Raw genomic sequence first — 20,450 nt, 5'->3', positions numbered from 1 at the left:
ATAAGTACACTCATTAACATTGAATATTTAATACCATTTTTAATTTTTGTAATATCAGTTTAGAACTTTCCACACTAAAAATCTATTTAAACTGTATTGATAGAGTGCTTTACAGTTCTATTTAAATTCATCTATATTTGTAGAGTGCTTTATAATTTATGAAGTGCATTCACGTATATTATTTCACTTGGGCCCTAAAATAATTCTGAGCAAAAGGGATTGCAGGTATTATCAATCTTGATTTACAGATGATAACATAGGTTTTAGTCCCATGTATAGGTCCCTTTGGCTTAAGAGAATACTCAACTGATAGCATCATGTTTCAAAGTTGGATTAGGAGCGAGTGTGGCACAGACAACTCTTCCGGTGTTCTACTGCCAAATAAACAACCCCAGACTCGGTGACTTAAAGCAGTAAACATTGCACTGTACCTCACAATTTAGTGGGACAGGACTCCGGGGGGAGCTTGGCTGAGCAATTCTGCTCCGTGTGGTACTCACTGGGCTCACAAGTGTCGCTCTGTGATATTCAGCTGTTGGCTGGGTTGCAGGATCCAAAGCGGCTTCACTCACCAACCTGAGAGGGCCATGCAAGCGGGGCTCAGCACCTGTGTGCTTGTTCGTATTCTCTGCAGATTGACGGCTGTCTTTGATCCTATTTATTCCCAAGGCTTCAACCACCATTTCTATGCTGGGAGCATCTATTCTCCCAAGCTGCAAGACTCCTATACCCACGGGATACCTCTACCTCACGGGTACCTCAAACTCAGCACATCCAAAATGGAACTCACCATCTTTCCTCCAAAACCAGCCTCTCTCCCTGCTTCGCTGATGCAGCAAGTGACACAATCATCCACCCTGTTTTCCAAATTTGCATCCTTAGTATCATCCTTGACCTCTTCACCCTCAGTTTCTTCATTAAATTGATAATCAAGGTCTATGGATTCTGATGCCTAATATGGGCCCACTTCCCTCCATCCACACTGTCACTATAGATAGTATCCTATCTATACTTGTCTCCCATCTCCCCTGCCCCCATCCCCGTCCTGCTTCCATACAATCCAGACTGACCTTTCTAAAATACAAATACGATTATGTCACTTCCCATTTTAGTTGGGAGACATACGGTTAAGGATAAAATCCAAACTCTTTAATGTGATTTACAAATTTTGTTCTTGTGTGATTCAATTTGAAGACACCAAATGCCATCCTGCCCCCAAATATTTCTCTCTCTGGCATTGCCAGTAAAAGGTCCCAAACATCCATTCCTTCCAGTCAAGGCATCTGGAGTGTCTGTTAATTGCAAACGGTATCCAAGAGGAGGGGCCCCAATTAACATCATATCAGCCATTAACTCCTCTATTGGGGTTCACTCATCAAAGTATCTCTGTGGCTATTCAATTCTTTGGGAATGGGTCACAGGATAGGTAAGTTCTGGAAAAAGCAAGCATTGTCAAAGTTTGCCTGGAGTCATTTCTAATGCATAACAATTAAAATAACTTATTGATGTACATATTTAAAGATCAAGCATCTGGAGACATGCTGTATTGTGAAATTATCCTGTATGCCATTTTTTGGAGGAAGAAATTACTGATCAATATTAGTCAAAAAGTAAGTGTTCGATGAATGGAACAGAGGAGATAGTCACCTTTGATCCAAAATTTCAAAATCACGTGGAGAATCATCCAACCATTTTCACTTAATAAGATTGGCATGGCTAGAAAGTCAATGAAATTCCCCAAAACTAAATTCCATGGGATGACTTACATATGCTGTTCACATATAAATCTGCAGTATCAATCATTTCTGGAAATTAGGGACCCATCAGGCAAGACTTAAAAATGATTTCCATATATAGCTCAACTCCTACATTGTAATAGTATTTATTACTATGGTCTGACTTGACCTTTAACAGAATTTAACATTTTAAAAACTCAAGCTCTCTGTCTCCTCCTTGTCACCTTCCACTGCTGTTTCACGTCTCCCAGTTTCTATCCTGGTGCCAAAAAATGGAACACAGACACGTGGCCACAGTGATCGGAAGACCCACGCCCTCACTGTCCCGCATGCCTGGGCTACTGGCTGTTCCTGCTGATGAGCCCTCTTCATTGACCTCCTGCTTTTCTTTTTTTCTGACATACTTGTCACATTTTCCATCATCTCCTTTCCCAGCAGCCTCTTAAGCCCCTATTATCTCATCGCTCATCTTTCCAAAGCTCCCGTGTCATTTGCTTATAAAACCGGAATTCCAGTGATGACAATGGCGATGATGATGAGTTAACAGTTTTTCAGTTTTGATGTTATGTTATCTTGAACTACCTTCTGTAATCCTCCCCAATACCACTACCGTGTCCAAGTCTTATTAGTATCCCTTTTACAGAACAGGAATCTGCGGCTCAGAGAAGTCATTGTGCTGAGGTTGAGTATTTTACAAAGATATTCTGATAATGCTAAATCAGAAAATTTAATTAAGACCCATCACCCCAGATCACCTTTTTATACACTGAAATATTTACAAGTAAAATGATATGATGTCAAAGATTGGCTTCAATATAATTCGGTGCTGAAGTAGGTAGGATTTAAATGAAACAAGAGTGGTTGATGATGGGCTTCCCTGGTGGCGCAGTGGTTGAGAATCTGCCTGCTAATGCAGGGGACACGGGTTCGAGCCCTGGTCTGGGAAGATCCCACATGCCACGGAGCAGCTGGGCCCGTGAGCCACAACTACTGAGCCTGCGCGTCTGGAGCCTGTGCCCCGCAACGGGAGGGGCCGCGATAGTGAGAGGCCCGCGCACCGCGATGAAGAGCGGTCCCTGCACCGCGATGAAGAGTGGCCCCCACTTGCCGTAACTAGAGAAAGCCCTCGCACAAACCGAAGACCCAACACAGCCAAAAATAAAGAAATAAATAAATAAAGTAGCTATAAAAAAAAAAAAAAAAGAGTGGCTGATGATCATTGTAAGTGGGTCACGGGTACGTGGGCATTCATTGTTCTATTCTACTTCTGTGTATATTTGAAACTTATCAAATAAAAAGGGTTTTGTAAATGTCATCTTTTTCATACAATTAAAAACAATCCAAGCCTACCAGGATAGCCATTCAGTGTTTGTAGGTAATTTCAAAATGTTCCATTATGCATCCAGGCTTATAAATACCTTAATATGGGGATATCGGAAGAGCACTCCAGCTTTAGGTACAAGTGTCTCATCTTTGTCACACAAGTTTATTTTTTTCCTAGACCCCTGTAATATGCATTGCATACTTGTCCAAGTGAAACAAACAATTACCCAATGCTGTGTCCAACTGCATGGTGTTACCTTTTAATTAACCTGTGTAGCCTTTTTTTTTACTTAACCTACTTTGAGAAGTGACAGCCACCTAGGCTGTCTAAATAATATTCACCACTGCTCCTTTATCGGGTCTATTCAATCAAAACAATAGTTCCTGGTGCGTGGTCCAGCTCTCCAAAACTGGAGACACTTTCTATTCAGCCATGGTCCTTCTCACAACATGAGGATTGTAACCTGTCTTCCTAACCAGAGTGCTCAGAATTGTTTCAATATATGAAACACAGATTGATCCAATATGTTCTCGTCTCTCAGTGTTTTTGTGTAAAAGCTATTCTGCAACTCTACTTAAAAACCCTTCTGCCAACTTATCCAGCGTTGGGAATATGTAGGGTAGTTGCACATTCAGATATCTGCTGAAGGGTTAGATGAAAAGTGCCACATTTCTGGATGGAAAGTTATCAGTATGTTATCATATCTCTAAAAATGAGTATTTCCTGACATTCAGCAGTGCTGTGTCTAGGAATTTATCCTAAGAGTTGGACAGATGCATAAAGATGTATGTGTAAGGATATTCAAGGCATGGCAATTTTTTTCCTTAATAATGTTAAGCAGCTAGAAAGAGTTTCACTGCTCAACAATATGAAGATTGGCTTCATGAAATTACCTGCAGACATTAAAAATGTTGATGTAAATATTTTTATGGGGGCTTCCCTGGTGGCGCAGTGGTCGAGAGTCTGCCTGCTAATGCAGGGGACACGGGTTCGCGCCCTGGTCTGGGAGGATCCCACATGCCGTGGAGCAACTAGGCCCGTGAGCCACAACTACTGAGCCTGCGCGTCTGGAGCCTGTGCTCCGCAACAAGAGAGGCCACAATAGTGAGAGGCCCGCGCACCGCGATGAAGAGTAGCCCCCGCTTGCCGCAACTACAGGAAGCCCTAGCACAGAAACGAAGACCCAACATAGCAATCAATCAATCAATAAATAAATCTTTAAAAAAAAAAAAAAATATTTTTATGGTAATGGGGAGGTGTCCTTTAAATCCTGTTAGTAAACAATAGGTTATCCAGAAATACACATAGCATGAATATGTATGTATTTATAATTTAGCATGAATAAAGTTATATCTATATACCTGTGTGTGTACAATTTGTGTGTATGTGTTTGAGGGAGTGTTGGTGGTGTGCGTACAGCCTAGGTCTGGATTGATAAATACTATGATTTCCTATAAGTGATATTTCCCCTATCTGTATTTTCATATATTTCTACAATCAACATTAGCAGCTACATAAGAAACAAAAAAGAAACAAAAATAACAGACAAGGTCTTTCAAGAGTTCAGATAAAAGGAAAATGAAATAACCCAGAGAAGATGTAAAAAACCTTTTGGGAGCACTGTTTCAATAAAGAAAACATTTCAGTATTAATTACGGAATAGAAATGATGGAAAAGGTAATGTGGAAGGGAGCAGAGAGAAAAGCGAAGATTTACCTTGCAACTGGTAACAACAGCCCAACTCAAGGCTGGGAGCTGGGAATGGGACGTGCTCCCCCCATTAAAAAAAAAAAACCGTGCAATATTGTAGCACATCTTCCCTCCCTTTTTGGGCGGGGTTGGGGGGGCAGTGTCAGAGCTCTTTGGAGCTCCCATAATAAGCCAGGCATGATTTGCTGATCCTTACAGCAACCCCTGAAGGTAGGCATTCCTAAAGGGTAGCCCCGGGGGGCCGATGCCTTGTCCAAGGTCATAGAGCTGGGAGCCTTGAGCTGAGGTTATGAACACAGGTATTCCCTTTACACCACCCTTCAGGGGCTCTCCAGGACAGACAGAAGAGGGAACCAGGAAAGCTCAGAGAGAGGCACGGTCACTGTTGTGTTAGTGACCAAGATAGGACCTTGGTAACGTCTGGGTAGAATTCTCTGAAGAGGAATGGGGTCAAGCTGAGTCGTGCAGGCAGTAATGAGAGGACCGTTTCAGGAACCAGAAGTGAGCCTTTGTGACTGTCAATTATTCAGGCTAGATGTTTACAATGAGCAGTCTAGCTTCTGGCCAATATTAACTTCTGTTCCTATTACTATCAGATTAATTGCATTTTGTTGCTCTTTCTAAATGCACTTCAAATCAGGAAACCTATAATTCAGCAGTTAGTCATTAAAGTAGCAGCGGATCTGCAACTGTGTTATCTGAAGCTCATCTACAAAATGAAACAAAAATCCAGGGTTGGATTTTTGGGTTTTCTTTGGCACGATAAACAGAGCATTAATAATAAGTAACGAGGATATGATTTCTAAGTTGAAAAATGTCTGAACTGAAAAATTCTTCAGATAACAAAAGAAATCAAGGCAAATAGACAAAAGAGGATTGAAGGAACATGGGTAAATTTGCATTTTAAACAACGGCTCTCTAGAATACATAAAAAATATGGTTGTAAAAACTGTCACTTCAAGATTACAGAAACCATGAAATATAAAAATACTGTGTATGTTAGGATGTTCATGTACAAAGGTAAGATAGACTTAAGGGGAGTTAGTATTATCTGACAAATTTCAAATACTAAAATATTAAAAAGTCTTATTTCCCATGTACTTCAGAGACTATATATAAAAATGCGTGTGTATCAATATATATACACAAATAAAATAGTCTTCATTTTTCATGGTTCCCCATGATCACATGCCTTTACTTGCAGCTGATTATCAAGTACTGTTCCACAGCTGATCAATAAAACACGGTTTTCATCAAATGACCAGAGAGTTGTCAATTTTTAAAAATCCCAGCCTCTCTGGTCGGTTGCTGACTTCAAAGATATGCATTAAGATTATTAAGCAAGTGATGATTGATTTATTACATAACATTAAGAAATGTTTTCTTTGAAGCACAAATTAAAAGGTCATGGATGCCCCAATTTTTCTCCAGGTTGAGAGTTAAGAATGCAGAATAGATCATTTTGCTGGCCGTGAAGGACACGTAAAGGGGATTTGAAGTAACTCTCCTTTCCAGGCAATATTTTAATGAAATGCTGAATATTCTGCAGTGAATTAATGAGGCTGTTCTCTATTTTCCAACAATGGTGAGCAATTAAGACCCAATCCTGAAAACAAATTGACATTGCTGTTATTTTGTGACAGTATTAAGATGACCATCGCTGGAGCAACAGGGCATTATTTAACAGGACAGAAAAATAACCATTGACATCAAGCAATTCAGCGGAGATATCTGAGGGGGAAAAAATGTCTGTGGCAGCTGCTGCTCCTAGAAAAAAAGCTGACGTTTTAGGATGAGAGCAATTTGACCAGCTGAAACCTCGACGTGCTTTGTGCCATGTTCAGAAGTCACCCAAAATACATGCCAAGGTCTTAAACATTCCCCATGAAGCCAGCAGGCTGTGCAATTTCTCAGCCCTGGTTTCAAAATACTCAGAGACGAGATGGGTGCAGATCTTTGAAGAGCTCAGACTTGCAAATGAATGGAATTAATTAGCCACAGGAGTATAAGAAAAACCATACATCAAGTGTGGGAAAAGGAATCTACATATACAGATTAACTGGGAAAAACTGACCTTCCAAGTGAACTCAAAATTCAATCCAAGACTGCCATCAACACCCACACGTCCTAAATAATCAGGAACTATATTGCTCAGCAAGCTTGCACCACGATGCAAACAGAATAATAAACGATCTCATAGGTTCCCAGTGCCTTATTATGGAAAATGAGGATGAAATTCCAGTGGTCAATGAGAATGAACTATTTTTCATGCCCAAGATTCATAGAACATCAGGGAACTTTTCTTATACTTTTGTGAGTTGTAATTGTGTTTACCTCACTATCCTCCCCAAGGAACATTTTTCTAATTCTACTTCTCAAAGCTCCAGTCTTTGCTTCCCAGGTTGCAGTTATTTTGCTTGCTATTTTAGATAACTTCTATAATTTAGTCCTGCCCTCCCAAAAAAGAAAAGTCTATATGGCCAAATGGATGGCCTGAAACGATAGGTTTAAAGAATAATTCATTATACTATCAAGATCTTGGCATGCCAGTTGCTGAAAAGACTATTTTGAGCTGTCAGGTCTAAAGCACCTATTTTTTCATTGACTGACATGTCAGGTGCTTGATGGAATAATGAATTGTTCCCACTGACATGACCATGGCACACAACCCTTGGACTCGGGGTAGCATTTTTCAGGTTGATGAATAACACTGCCACTGTTTCCGTGGTGGATCAAACTGGGAAGGTGAGGTCAGGTACAGGGACTTGCCGAAGGAGGGGATGGGGGTTTAGGGATGGAGGGAAGAGTGGGGAGAGGACCAGGGACACGATAAATGTCAGCCATGATGGTGGTACATGTTCTACACTTCTCAATTAAAAATATACACAAGTCCACATTTCTACAGGATTGCAGCAAAATAGCACCTTCCAAGTAGTATTCTGCTTTCTTGCTTGGAAACGTTTTTTTTTTTCTCCTTTTTTTTTCTGACTTGCAATCTATTTGCTGCTACTGCATTCAACTCAGAAACTCAATTCCTCTGACTCAGGGTCGAGCAAGCCAAAAGAAGGCACCCAGACCAAAACCGTTCGCACATTATCCTTAGCACAGGTCCTGTACATATTCCCAAGATACACTCTGCTCCTGAGGTATCATCATCCATCCCTGTATCTCTAGAGTAGGCCAAATCGAAACCTTTCTAGCCAAGGGAACACCTTCTGAAAGTCTGAAGACCCACTGAGCAGACATGTCAGGAGCCCTTGGTGATGTTAAGGGGCAGATGGACAAAGTGCTGAATACTGACAAAGGTCTCCATCCACATAGGCAGTAATGCATTAGGCACTTCCCATTCATGTAAAGAACTTTTTTTTTCTGTGTTTAAAAGGCAGGCTTGGATATTCATTGAGACAAATCTCTAGTTTCTCTATCATATTTGCAAATGATATGACTGATAATGGGTGAATATCCAAATTTATCACTAGTTCATACAACTCAACATCAAAAAAAAAAAAAAACCCGATTAAAAGATGGGCAGGAGACCTGAAGAGTCATTTTTCCCAAGATGACTTACAGATGGCCAACAAGCACATGAAAAGATGCTCCACCTCACTAATCATCAGGGAAATGCAAATCAAAACCACCATGAAGGCATATACTCAGAGAAAACCATAATTCAAAAAGACACATGCACCCCAATGTTCACTGCAGCACTATTTACAATAGCCAGGTCATGGAAGCAACCTAAATGCCCACTGACAGACGAATGGATAAAGAAGATGTGGTACATATATACAATGGAATATTACTCAGCCATAAAAAGGAACGAAATTGGGTCATTTGTAAAGACGTGGATGGACCTAGAGACTGTCCTACAGAGTGAAGTAAGTCAGAAAGAGAAAAACAAATATCGTATATTAACGCATATATGTGGAATCTAGAAAAATGGTACAGATGAACCGGTTTGCAAGGCAGAAATAGAGACACAGATGTAGAGAACAAACGTATGGACACCAAGCGGGGAAAGCGGGGTGGGGGCATGGTGGGATGAACTGGGAGATTGGGATTGACATATATACACTAATATGTATAAAATAGATAACTAATAAGACCCTTCTGTATTAAAAAAAATTAAATTTAAAAAAACCCACAATGAGATATCACCTCACGCGTGTCAGAATGGCCGTCATCAAAATGTCCACAAATAACAAGTGTTGGCGAGGAGGTGGAGAAAAGGGAACCTTCATCCACTATTGGTGGGACTATAAACTGGTGCAGCCACAGTGGAAAACAGTATGGAGATTTTTCCATAAAACTAAAACCCGAACTACCATACGACCAAGCAATTCCACTCTTGGGTATATTTCCGAAGAAAATGAAAATATTAATTCAAAAAGATATATGCACCCCAATGTTCATAGCAGTATTATTTACAAGAGCCAAGACATGGAATTAACCTGAGTGTCCAATAACAGATGAATGGATAAAGCACATGTGGTTTACAGCAGAATACCACTCGGTCATAAAAAAGAAAGAAATTTTTCCATTTGCAGCAACATGGATGGACTCAGAGGGTACTGTGATTACTGAAATAAGTCAGACAGAAAGATAAATACTGTATGATATCACCTACATGTGGAATCTAAAGAATAGAACAAACTAATGAATATAACAAAAAAGAAAGAGACTCATAGATATTAGAGAACAAACGAGCAGTTATCAATGGGGAGAGGGAAGTGGGGGGGGGGCAAGATAGGGGTAGGGGGTTAAAAGGTACAAACTACTATGTATAAAATAAACAAGCTGCAAGGATATATTGTACCACATGGGGAATATAGCCAACATTTTGTAATAACTGTAAATGAAACATAACCTTTAAAACTGTGAATCACTATGTTGTGTATCTGAAACATATAATATTGTACAGCAACTGTACCTCAATTTTTTTAATAAAAGGGGTGGCGTCAGGCTTGGAGCTTGAGACAAACTGTAATTTCCAGGCAGAGCCCTCCTCAACCACGTGTCCCCGAGCAATAAGCATTATTAATTATACCTGCCTCAAGAGTTCCCCTCTCCCTCCACCAAATAGCAATTCACTTTATTTCTTTAAAAAAGTAAAATAAACAGCTTTGGTTTCCCCCCCTTCCTGGTAATCATTTTCCTACATATAATTGAAAACTCTGGGCTATACCAGGATTTCTTGAAGTTTCAGCCCATCCTTAAACACTTTAGCAAATAAATGAATGCCCCCTCCCCCCAGGGCTAAGAACGCACATTTTGTAAAAAGACTTAAGCGTGAAGCCCAGAAGAACCTCCTTCCCGTCAGAGCCACCTTGCAACTACCTGACATAACTGACCCGTGAGTTTACACATGTGCATATATTTGCACAGATCACGTACCATTTGCCGTTTCATCACAGACTGAAGGAGCAGAAGCAAAGTTTAGATGCGGGTAGCAGCCGAGAACGCTGAGGCGAGGAGAAGGCAGGTGGGCGCTCAGGCCTTTATGGCTGGTGAAGCTCTCAGGTGATACTGACAAACGCACTCAGTGGGAAGCAAAGTTCAAGTCCTACAGCCCTAGAGCCTCTGCAACTTCTGTCTGGGGCCCATGTGGTCTCTGTGAAGTTTTCCACCTCTTGGACTGTCAGCCCATCGCTGAATCGAGCAGACCTCCGTGGCCACTGTCCTCAGGGCATTTCAGGCTAAAGTTGTCATACACGGAGGTTTCTCTGGGGCTCACAGGCCTAGGACTCTAGCTTCCTGTGGGTCTGCATCTTCTTCCTCCTTGTCAGCCACCTCCTCTTCTTCCTTCTTCCACCTCCCAGCTCCTCTCCCTGCTTAGGAGGCCTCTCTGTGTGCCAGACACTAGGTGTGTTATCTTATACTTGCTTGGGAGGGACCTTCCCCGGCCCCTCTACGCCCCAGCTCCAGCCCCAGCGCACGGCATCTCCCTTGGTTACAACAAACTCCTTCCCTTCCCGGCAGCCCCTCAGTTTATCCTTATATACCCTCACCTGCGTGATTATCTGATTAACATCAGGCTCCTCTATTCCTCACAATTGTTTGCTCGGCAAAGTGCCTCGCGGGTAGGAGCACCAAATAAAGCCTCACGACAACCTTCAGGTTGGTGCCCTTAACAGCCTGCATTTACAGATGAGCAAACTGAGGCTCCGCGAGTGTCAGTGGCTTGCCTGAGGTCACTCGGGCGGTAAGGGGCAGGCCAGAACCTGTAATGTCCACCACCCAGCCCCTCCTCATCACGGCTCTGCAAAGCCTCTCTCATTTCCCCTAAGACTTCAGGTGTCTGCACTTGCCCAACATCATTACCCTAGAGAAGACCCTCGGAGGGTCTCAGGAAGCCTGAGTGGGGGAAGTGGACGTTATCCACGTGTACTACGGGTCCTCCTCCCAAGGGACAGCCCAAAAGAGTAAGTGCAAAATCTGCCGCAAGGTCTTACTGCCGTGGGTGACCACCCAGACCACGATGTTGTTAGTCCAGACCTTTCTGCAGCGTTCCTGACCAGCAGTATTTACTTCCACCAAGAAAGCCGACTTTTAAATGCTAATATTGGGAGGAGGAGGGTGGAGAAGAAGAGGGGGAGGAAGAGGAAGAAGAAGAAAAAGAAGAACTAAGGAAGAAGAAGCAAAAAGACGAAAGCAGACTACAAGATCCTTCCCAGCTGTTGGCGCTTCTCACTAGTCTCAAAGCAAAGTCGTAAAAGAATGGGTGCCTTTTTCTGCATATTACTTTTATTCCTTGTCCCCCAGATTTATTGCCTGCACCAAGTAGCAGTCACCATAAAACTCTTTTCAACAGACTGCTATTTGAATTGCAAAAGCAAGACTATCCGAAAACATATAATCCAGTACAACGTCAATAGGATAGCATCACCAAGCGATTTCTGAAGGGCGGTTTATTTGCATAGAGATACCTGCCGGGCAGAACCGAAATCCCATCTGGGCTCCGTGTCTCGGTGTGGTGATGGCAGTACAGATGCTCCACCATCACGTCTTTCTTTTAATTTCACAGGCAAGAGGATGCATTAACATCCTTGTGAACCGGAGGAGGAAAAACTCCCAGTCCCATTTCCACCAACTGAACCATCAACACTTCGAAGAACATCTTGTGTAGATTCTCTAGCTGAACGTTGCTGAATATCCCCTGCATTTTTGAAAAGTGATATGTAGATAAAGATATTTCTCTGGAGGATTTACATTTTTCTATCAGTGTAGAATTGCTCTCACTGTCAATCAGTGCTTTCTTGCTTTGCTCTCCATTTTCCGCCGGCCCTAGGGGCTGGAGCCCCTGCTGCAGTAAGATGTTGCTGCAGGAAGCAGTTGCTGCCGGTTTCCTCAGCGTTTGCATTGTCTTCCTCCGCCTCCTTTTCCTCAAGCTTCCCAACGTTCATGCTGGCCTCTCCCTGCCTTTCCTTTGGCCTGTTCAGTGTGTCTGGTACTTCCCTCATTTCACTCTTGTCCTCGGTTTTATTTACTGTCTATTCCACCTTAAGGGTGGGTTTTCTTCTGGGACTTGGAACCTTGACCTTTAACTTCATCACCTGCTTGCTGATTCCTCATCCAATCACCTCACAGCAAACTGGCCTGATTTCTCTGGCACCTTTATTTAACCCTGTGCCCAGCTCCTATTTCCCCCTAAGACCATAGGTACTTCTACAGATTTGTGTCCTTTCGATTTATTTTCCAGATTTTTTTTTTTTTTTAACTACCATTACTTTTACCTCCACTTGTCCTGCTGATGCCCTTGACTTGAGAGGCAGGAATGTGTTAGGGTAGCTGGATGGCATTAAACTTGGAATACGAAGGCCTGAGTCCACGTCCTTCCACTGCCATGGTGTAGTGTGGGGATAATCACACCTGGAGTCTGGCATGGCAACGTTAGTTGGGTTCTTTCAGGCTGGAAGGAAGAGGTCATCCGATGCATGACCTGAATGTACAAGTGGCCTCGTGGATACCTGGAGAGTAGCTCACAATTGTACTTGATACAAAAGAAGCGCCAGTAGCTCAGATCTGGTGTCTTGGTACCAGAAACCTTGGCATCCTCTCTCACGTCTCACATCCAAATGTCCCTGCTGAAGGGATCTGCGTGGGTCATTTCTTTACCCTTTATCTTACAACTGCCCGAATGGATAGAATGCAGCTCACTTATCGATCCCTGGTCCAATCAACTGTGATCTGGTAGCACCGTTGATTTAACTCACAAACAAGATGCAACCGGCCAGAGTGACTTCACACTAAAAGCACTGCCTGGTACCCATTCCCCAGAAGGCAGATACAGCCGTGGCCGCTGTTTACAGCAGCCTGCCTGGAGGGGGATTTTTGCAACACTAACCCTCATGCTCCCTGAGAAAGAGATCCAGTGGTCAAATGAATTTAGAAACGGTGCATATTACCTCTTCCTATTTAGAAATTCACGGTGTACATTAGTGTATCAAAGGTAGGGAGAAACCCTGCAAGAAACACCTGTACTCGGCCTGAGGCAGCATTTCCCTAGTAAACCGTTTTTTATGTAACATCTTAAGGATACCCAGTGGAAGACACTTTGCCGAGTGCTGGCTTGGACCTCATGAGCTGTCTAGTGTCACCAGCTGTCACTCTCTCCTAGAGCGGCAGCTCCCAACCCCTGTGCATCAGAACATCTGGGGACATTTGACCAGAGTCAGCTGAAGGTAGCCCTGAGATTCTGATTAACTTGGTTTGGGGAGAGGTCTGGAGATCAGAATTTAAATGCTCCCCAGGTACTACAGCTTTAAATGATAATAGTCCTATGTGTCACAGTATAATAATAGCATTTACTGAACAGATGTTATGTGCCAGGCCCTAAACAAGTGGGACTTAATTTTTAAATTTTATCCTTAAATCTACCCTACCTAATAGATATTGCCACCAATTTAGGAGAAAATTGAAGTTTCCTGAGGCTAAGCAACAAACCCATGGTCGCACAGCTTTTGTGCTAGAAGGCTGAGGAATTAGGGCCTTCTGATTTCTGTAACTGAATTCTTGGGTCTACATAACATGCCTCTCCCAGGAATCTTCTCTCTTGGTCTGAAAGTGCCTGTTAATGGTGGGCAGTCAACAAACCATTGTGGAATGAACAATGCCAGGAAGGATCTCCAAGTTCCTTTTCAGCAAAAACATCCCAAAATTCTGCAACTCATGGTTGTGAAAAATAAACGATAGCAAATACTTGGAGCACTGCATTAGATCAGATCCATGTAAAGACTCGATATTAACACCCCTTTGTGCTGAAAAGCCCTCCTTAATTAACGTGCCACCATTTTTTGGCATCTGGACTTAAATGAACTCCTCCACTTATAGTCTGGTTCTTCTCAAACTAAATGATAACAGCACTTGCATATGCATTAAACTATAAAGCCAATATAAGAAAGAATTTAGCTCCTAAGGATTGAGGAACTAACGGGCTATCTCGAGATCCTACAGTAGAGCTCTCCTCCCGAGAAAATTCCTTTGCATCAAGGAGAATGCATTCCACTAAACAGCTTCTCTCACTAGAAATCATCTTCCCAGGACCAAATGCTCTTTGCACAAGATGATCAGGAGATATTACAGAGGATTCAGGAATTGGCTGCAGCTAAGAAATTCCACACTAAAACCTGAAAACTGTCCAGAATAATTTTCCCACTTGCCCTCAAATCAGGGATGAAAAAAATCCATCACACACAGAAGCAAGGCCCTACTCCTGGCGCTCAGGTGTCTGGAATTTACAACGAGATTACACCCAGGCTTCTGGGCCATTTGGAAGGGCTTGACTGCCACCTTGTGGTCAAAATGCGCATTACCGTTCAAAGTGAGGGCCCACCTAACCTGTGCCTGGCTCTAAGCCACTTCTTCCATGACACGAGGGCTTATGACATCTTTTGCCATGCCCCAATACGCTAACAGAGGAGGACGGTATTAAAGTGTCTGGCAATAGCCCTTGGTTGGGAATACGGTATTTTGAATGACTGGTTTCTCCAAGGCAACCATACCTGAGTTGATTTGCTTATATGCTCCTAGTTTCAAAAAAGCGAGTATTTTTCTAATTCTCTCTCCATTAACTATGTTTCAAAGAAAACTATATTGTAACTGCAAGAAAAAGCCTAACTCCAGGACTACGTTCTCTATTTTCTTTTCCACCCAATTTCTCTCTTCTTTTTCCTTCTCTCCCTCCCTCCTTTCCTCCCTTCCCTCCTTCCCTCCCTTCCTTTCTTCCTCCCTTCCTTCCTTTACTTCCTACATTACCTCCCTGTTTAAATTCCTTCACAAAGAAAGCCCTTGGATTGGATAATCCATCTATTACTTATTAGCTGTGTGGCTTTGGGCAAGTTCCTTAACCTCTCTGTTAAATATCCCAAAGAATGGTTTTTACATTTTTTTAAAGGATTGGGGGTGGGGACCAACGAATAGTAATATGGGACAGAGAACTCATATGCCCACAAAGCCCAGTCTCGCCTTCTACCATATGAAGTACACGGGATCATCTATAAGGAGTCTTTAAAGCAAATAAAATCTGAATCGAATAAAGCCTTAGAAGCCTGCTGGCAAGCAGTAGAAGGGCGAGTGGAACAAGCTGAAGGGCATCACCCTGGCCCCGTTGTGGATGTTGCAGTGGGTCTCGGAAGTCCCCCCAGCACAGTCTCCCGATTGCTGGGAATGTTGGCTACTAATGGATTACGGCCGAACTGCCCTCAGCTGAAGAAACCTGCCCTGCCTAAGGCTACTCCCGTCCAGGGAAAGGCCAGTATTCAGGCATTCCTTGCTATGAGGATCTCTTGCCTCTATAATGAGCTCTACAGCGCCCCCTTGAGGCCTCACCTGCTACTGCATTGCAGCTCCATTCCTCCCTCCACCCAAGACTGGTCCCCTTCCTCACAGGTGTTAATCATGAGCCTCTTCCCCAATGAACCACCTGTGTATGAATCTCCAACCCAGAGTCTATTTCCCAGGGAACACGACCTAAGACATCCCTCCTCAGTCTATTCCCAGCATAACAGCTAGAGTTATCCTCTTCAAAGTAAGTCGGCTCATTCCTCCTGTTTGAGATCCCTTCAATGACTCCCAACTCATAAGCATCAAAGGACAAGAGCCTTGCCATCTGCACCCCAGGTCCATTGCCTCTTTGACCTCATCTCCTACTCCTCTGCCCCTCGATCACTCCAGCTACACTGGCTTCCTTGCTGTTCCTCAAACACACCAGGCATCCTCCTGCCTCAAGACCTTGGCACGCACCATCCGGTCTCCCTGGGATGCTCTTTGTCCCGCTGTCTGCTTTCCTCCTCCTTTAGCTGCTTTAAATCCTGACTCAAAGGTGACCTCAGCGAGGATTTCCTTACCCTCTACCTAAGTGTGCCCAACTCCACCCCACCCCAGAGCACCAAATCCCTCGTTCCCGTTTTAGTTTTGTCCATACCATGTATCAACATCCAGCACACAGTATATTTTCCTTATGTATGTTAATATCTGTCTCCCCCACCAGAATGCAAGGTCCATGAAGGCAAGGACTTTTTTCTGTTCTGCTCACTGCTGTATCCCCAGAACCTAGAGTAGAGATGGTACCCAGTAGTTGCTCCATCAATAGTAAATAATTGAGTGAATAAATGGAGAACTATGGACATGGAGTCAGAAGACCTGTGATCTTTAGAGAAGTCCTTTAAACAGCATCTGACTCTTTTCACGTTAGAAATGGGAACAATTCTGGGACTTCCCTGGTGGTCCAGTGGTTAAGACTCCATGCTCCCAATGCAGGGGGCGCAGGTTCAATCCCTGTTCGGGGAACTAGATCCAGCAATGAAGATCCCGTGTGCTGCAACTAAGACCTGGAGCAGCCAAATAACTAAATAAATAAACAAATAAATAAATAAGTAAAAATGGGAACAATTCTTATGTCATTTTTAAAAGATTATGCAATATAACATTTGTGAAAGCATCATATAATAAACTGCTAAATGATTGTAAGGTACAATTTTTCCTTAAACTGAACTCTTCATCAGTGAGCTACTCAATTTGTATAATCTAGAGCTGCCAGACTGCCAAAAAAAAAAGTAAGTGCCAAAAAAAAAAAAAGTAAGCATCTGACATTCAGACACAGAAAACCCTGAAAATAGTCCGGTATTCAAATAAATTGTAAAACGATTTATTCCAAGGCCATACCCTACATGTACAAACAATGACATGCACCTCTTCAAAGACTTAATAAAAAGAGCAGTCTTTACATTTTAAATTTTATAACAATTTGAAGACCTTCTTTTGCTCCCATCAAAAAACTCTGATAAAACTGAGTTCCATAAAATATCTAATGTATTTTGTTTCTATAAAACATATTGTCTCTTTAAATGTGAAATATGCAAATGTAACATTTTATTATGAAATTGTTCTCAATGTCTGAAATTCTTGATCATCTACAGAATCACACTGCCATAGTTTTTAAAATGAGGTAAGAAGATAAACGTTGAAACCTTTTTTGAGGCCATTGTTTCAGATGTTTACACCTCTCTGACTAGAAGTGCAACGTGGTCTTGACAACTCCTTTTACGCAAGCGATCTCAGTGGTTACTCAGTATACTGGACAAAGGACAGCAGCAACACCACTCATTTCAAAATTCATATGTTGTAAGTCTTTTAAAACAATGTTAAGATCTCAAATCAAAGCTATTGCTACAGTGATTCACTAATTCCTTGACAGATATTTTAATAAATATTCCTAAACTCTAGAAAACTGTTCATAATCCTTTAAAGCAGGAGTCAGCAAACATGGTCTGTAAAGGTCCAGATAATAAATATCTTAGGTTTCTCAGGTCACTTCTCTGCTGCATATTCTTTTTTTTTTTTTTTTACAACTCTAAAATATTAAAAAAGAAAAAATGCTTAGCTCTGCTGTACTCTGTTAATCCCCTACTTAAAAAAATAGAAGTTGCTAGTCTCTAAATTAGACTGCTCAAGTGTTAATAAAATGTAAACTTCACATTTTACAGTAAAATAAATCCATGGTTTCTGACCACTAAATTGAAAGTTCATAGACAATAGGAAATGAAGCCCATTCAAAGAGTGGGACTGCATTTCAGATATGCTGTTTAATCAATGGCACTTTCTTATGGCTTCTTATTCATTTTGAATTGGATAATTCATGCATGTCTGTACCTTTTTCGTGTGTGTGTCTTTACTTTTTTCATAGGGAAAAAAATCTCCTCTTGTGGTTAATTTAAAGTCTGCAAAATCAAAGATTGGAATACTTCCATGCTAAAAGAGGTAGACGCATACACACAGGTATAGGCACTTACAAGCACGTGCGCAACAAAACCACTATTTGATTTATAAATGCACTCCACGGCTAAGAAGGAACCAGTGGAAACTACCTAGAAGGTACACAAAACAGTCCTAAAGGACGTCCCCATTTGTTTTTATCATATGTGGTTGTTACATGTGAGGAAAACATGATTTGCATCTGAAATGTGAATATGAACTAATGCAACAGCATGGTTAATTCAGGTTCTTAATGAATATAACCTGGCGTTGACTAAAAAGATACAACAGAGAATTCAGCAGGAGTTAGTTTAGACTCTGATACAGTTAAACAGATCTGTTTATAATACTGTTTAATCTGTAACACGGGCCTATAGCTTGGTACTGAGAACCACAACTCTGTGTGTGTGTGTTTGCATGTTTTCCTTTCCTACTACAAACAGTGCTGTGAACAAATCATGGCAAATAAATGAGTTGTGAATTTGCTCAAATATATCATTAACAAGTTGGAAGCCTCTTGAATGACGAGCGCATGGTATTCTATAAAAACATTTACAAATTCTAAAGCTAAGAAAGTTGCAAACTTTGGTATCCCTAAGAAAAAGGCTCAATTACGCCAGTGAGCCCAGGCCCAATTTCTGAACTATAAAAAGTAAAGTTTTCAGTGCAAAAAGAGTATCTTGATAAATAGCAATGACACAACAATCACATGAAACAGTTAAAGACTATAAAACACGTAAGTAATACCCTGAAGGCATGTTTTGGTATTAAAAAAAGGTACTTTGGGGCTAGGAGATAACAGGCTGTTTTACCTATTTAACTGTGAGGTGAGTCTGGGTGGAAGACCGTTTAAACACTCCCTTTTGGCAAAAAGACTCAACACATTTATAGCTCATCATGTTTTTTCTTGAATGGCCACTTCGGGTGTTGCAATACATGGTCTGCAGCCTGAAGGACAAGGTACATAAATTCTTCTACATCAAAAGAGTAGTTGGTAAACTTCGGATGTTCCCCCAGAGTTGGGTGGTGGCCCTGCAAAAACAAAGCAAAAGACAAATTTGTAAGGTGTTGAGGATGTGGTTTTCTGAACAAGAAGAAAATTATTTTACTTTGGCCAAAGTAAAAGTAGTTTATGGTCTACATCAGAGGTTGGCAAATTTTTTCAGTAACAGGCCAGATAACATGTATTTTCAGCTCTATGGACCACAAAGTCTCCACCACAATTATTCAACCCTGCCAATGAAGTGCTCAAGTAGCCATAGACAACACGTAAACAGAGGAGCAGGACCGTGTCCCGATAAAACTTTATTTATAAAAACAACTGGAGAGCCAGATTTAGCCCACTGGTCTGTAGTTTCCTGATCCCGTCTCTAAATAATTTAATAATCTCTCTAGGCCCAAATTTCATGAAGTTCTCTTTTCCATATAAAGAGAGAGAGTAATTAATTTCTCCTTTCCCCCAGTTTGCAAATATAAAGCACAACAACTCACGATTCCAGAGAAGAACCGTTTTATCTTTGGATTGAAGTTCAAAGATAGTTTGTCACATTAACTAGACACTTTAAACCAATTAAAAAGAAAACAGAATGAGTTTTGTCCTTGAACTTTACCTTATCTTGAGGAAAGACTTTGCTCTGCCTTCGCCAAGTGATGTAGTAGACGCCTCTCAACCTGGCCAGGTCCAAGTAACAGCGTTCATCTCCACAGTTGTATCTAAGGACAAAAGGGCGTCCACACATGGGGCTTTTGCCTGGGATTACTGGCCAATTCGCAATTCTCTAGGGAAAAAATTCACCTCCCAAATATATTCTTACAAAAGGTTTTATAAACGGTAAACAAGAGTGAGAGAGATTCGTGTTCATAGCAGCAGCGTTCACAATAGCCGAAAGGTGCAAACGACCTGAATGTCTACCAACTGATGAATGGATAAATAAAATGTGGTATATCCATACAAGGAATAATTATTGACAATAAAAAGGAATGAGTACTGACTCATGCTACAACATGGATGAACCTTGAAAACATGATGCTAAGTGAAAGAAGCCAGTCAGAAAAGCCCACATATTGTATGATTCCACTTATATGAAATGTCCTTAATAGACAAATCTACAGAGACAGAAAGTAGATTAGTGGTTTCCAGGGGCTGGGAGGAGGATGGAGTGAGAGTAACTGCTGAAGAGTACTGAGGTTCTTTGGGGGCGTAATGAAAATTTTATAAAATTATGGTGGTGGTTGCACAATTCTGTCAAAACATTAAAACCATTGAATTATACGATTTAAATGAGTGAATTGTATGGTGTGTAAATGTCCCAATAAAAGTGTTTATAGAAACACACACACACAAAAGAGTGGGAGAGATTATTTTTAAAATATTCCCATAACTAAATTATCTTAACTTTCCAAAAGCAGAATAGGATTAAAGAATGGAG

The 20,450-nt window shown here is 41.6% G+C and overlaps 1 protein-coding gene across 2 annotated transcripts in view; it reads right to left on the bottom strand.

The window, feature by feature from the left end:
- Nucleotides 1-18,474: 18,474 nt before the first annotated feature.
- EOGT (EGF domain specific O-linked N-acetylglucosamine transferase) overlaps nt 18,475-20,450 on the bottom strand; it is a 30,384-nt gene continuing 28,408 nt past the window's right edge. For both annotated transcript variants that reach the window (XM_057555589.1, XM_007192423.3), the window contains exons 16-17: nt 19,632-19,734; nt 18,475-19,053 (exon numbers count right to left, since the gene is read on the bottom strand). In XM_057555589.1, the coding sequence (XP_057411572.1) occupies nt 18,907-19,053; nt 19,632-19,734 (250 nt within the window). In that variant the 3' untranslated portion in view covers nt 18,475-18,906. The remainder of the gene's footprint in view (nt 19,054-19,631; nt 19,735-20,450) is intronic.

Source organism: Balaenoptera acutorostrata, chromosome 10 (genome assembly GCF_949987535.1).
Source record: "Balaenoptera acutorostrata chromosome 10, mBalAcu1.1, whole genome shotgun sequence".
Classification (NCBI taxonomy): domain Eukaryota; kingdom Metazoa; phylum Chordata; class Mammalia; order Artiodactyla; family Balaenopteridae; genus Balaenoptera; species Balaenoptera acutorostrata.
This window is presented reverse-complemented; position numbering and strand designations above follow the sequence as displayed.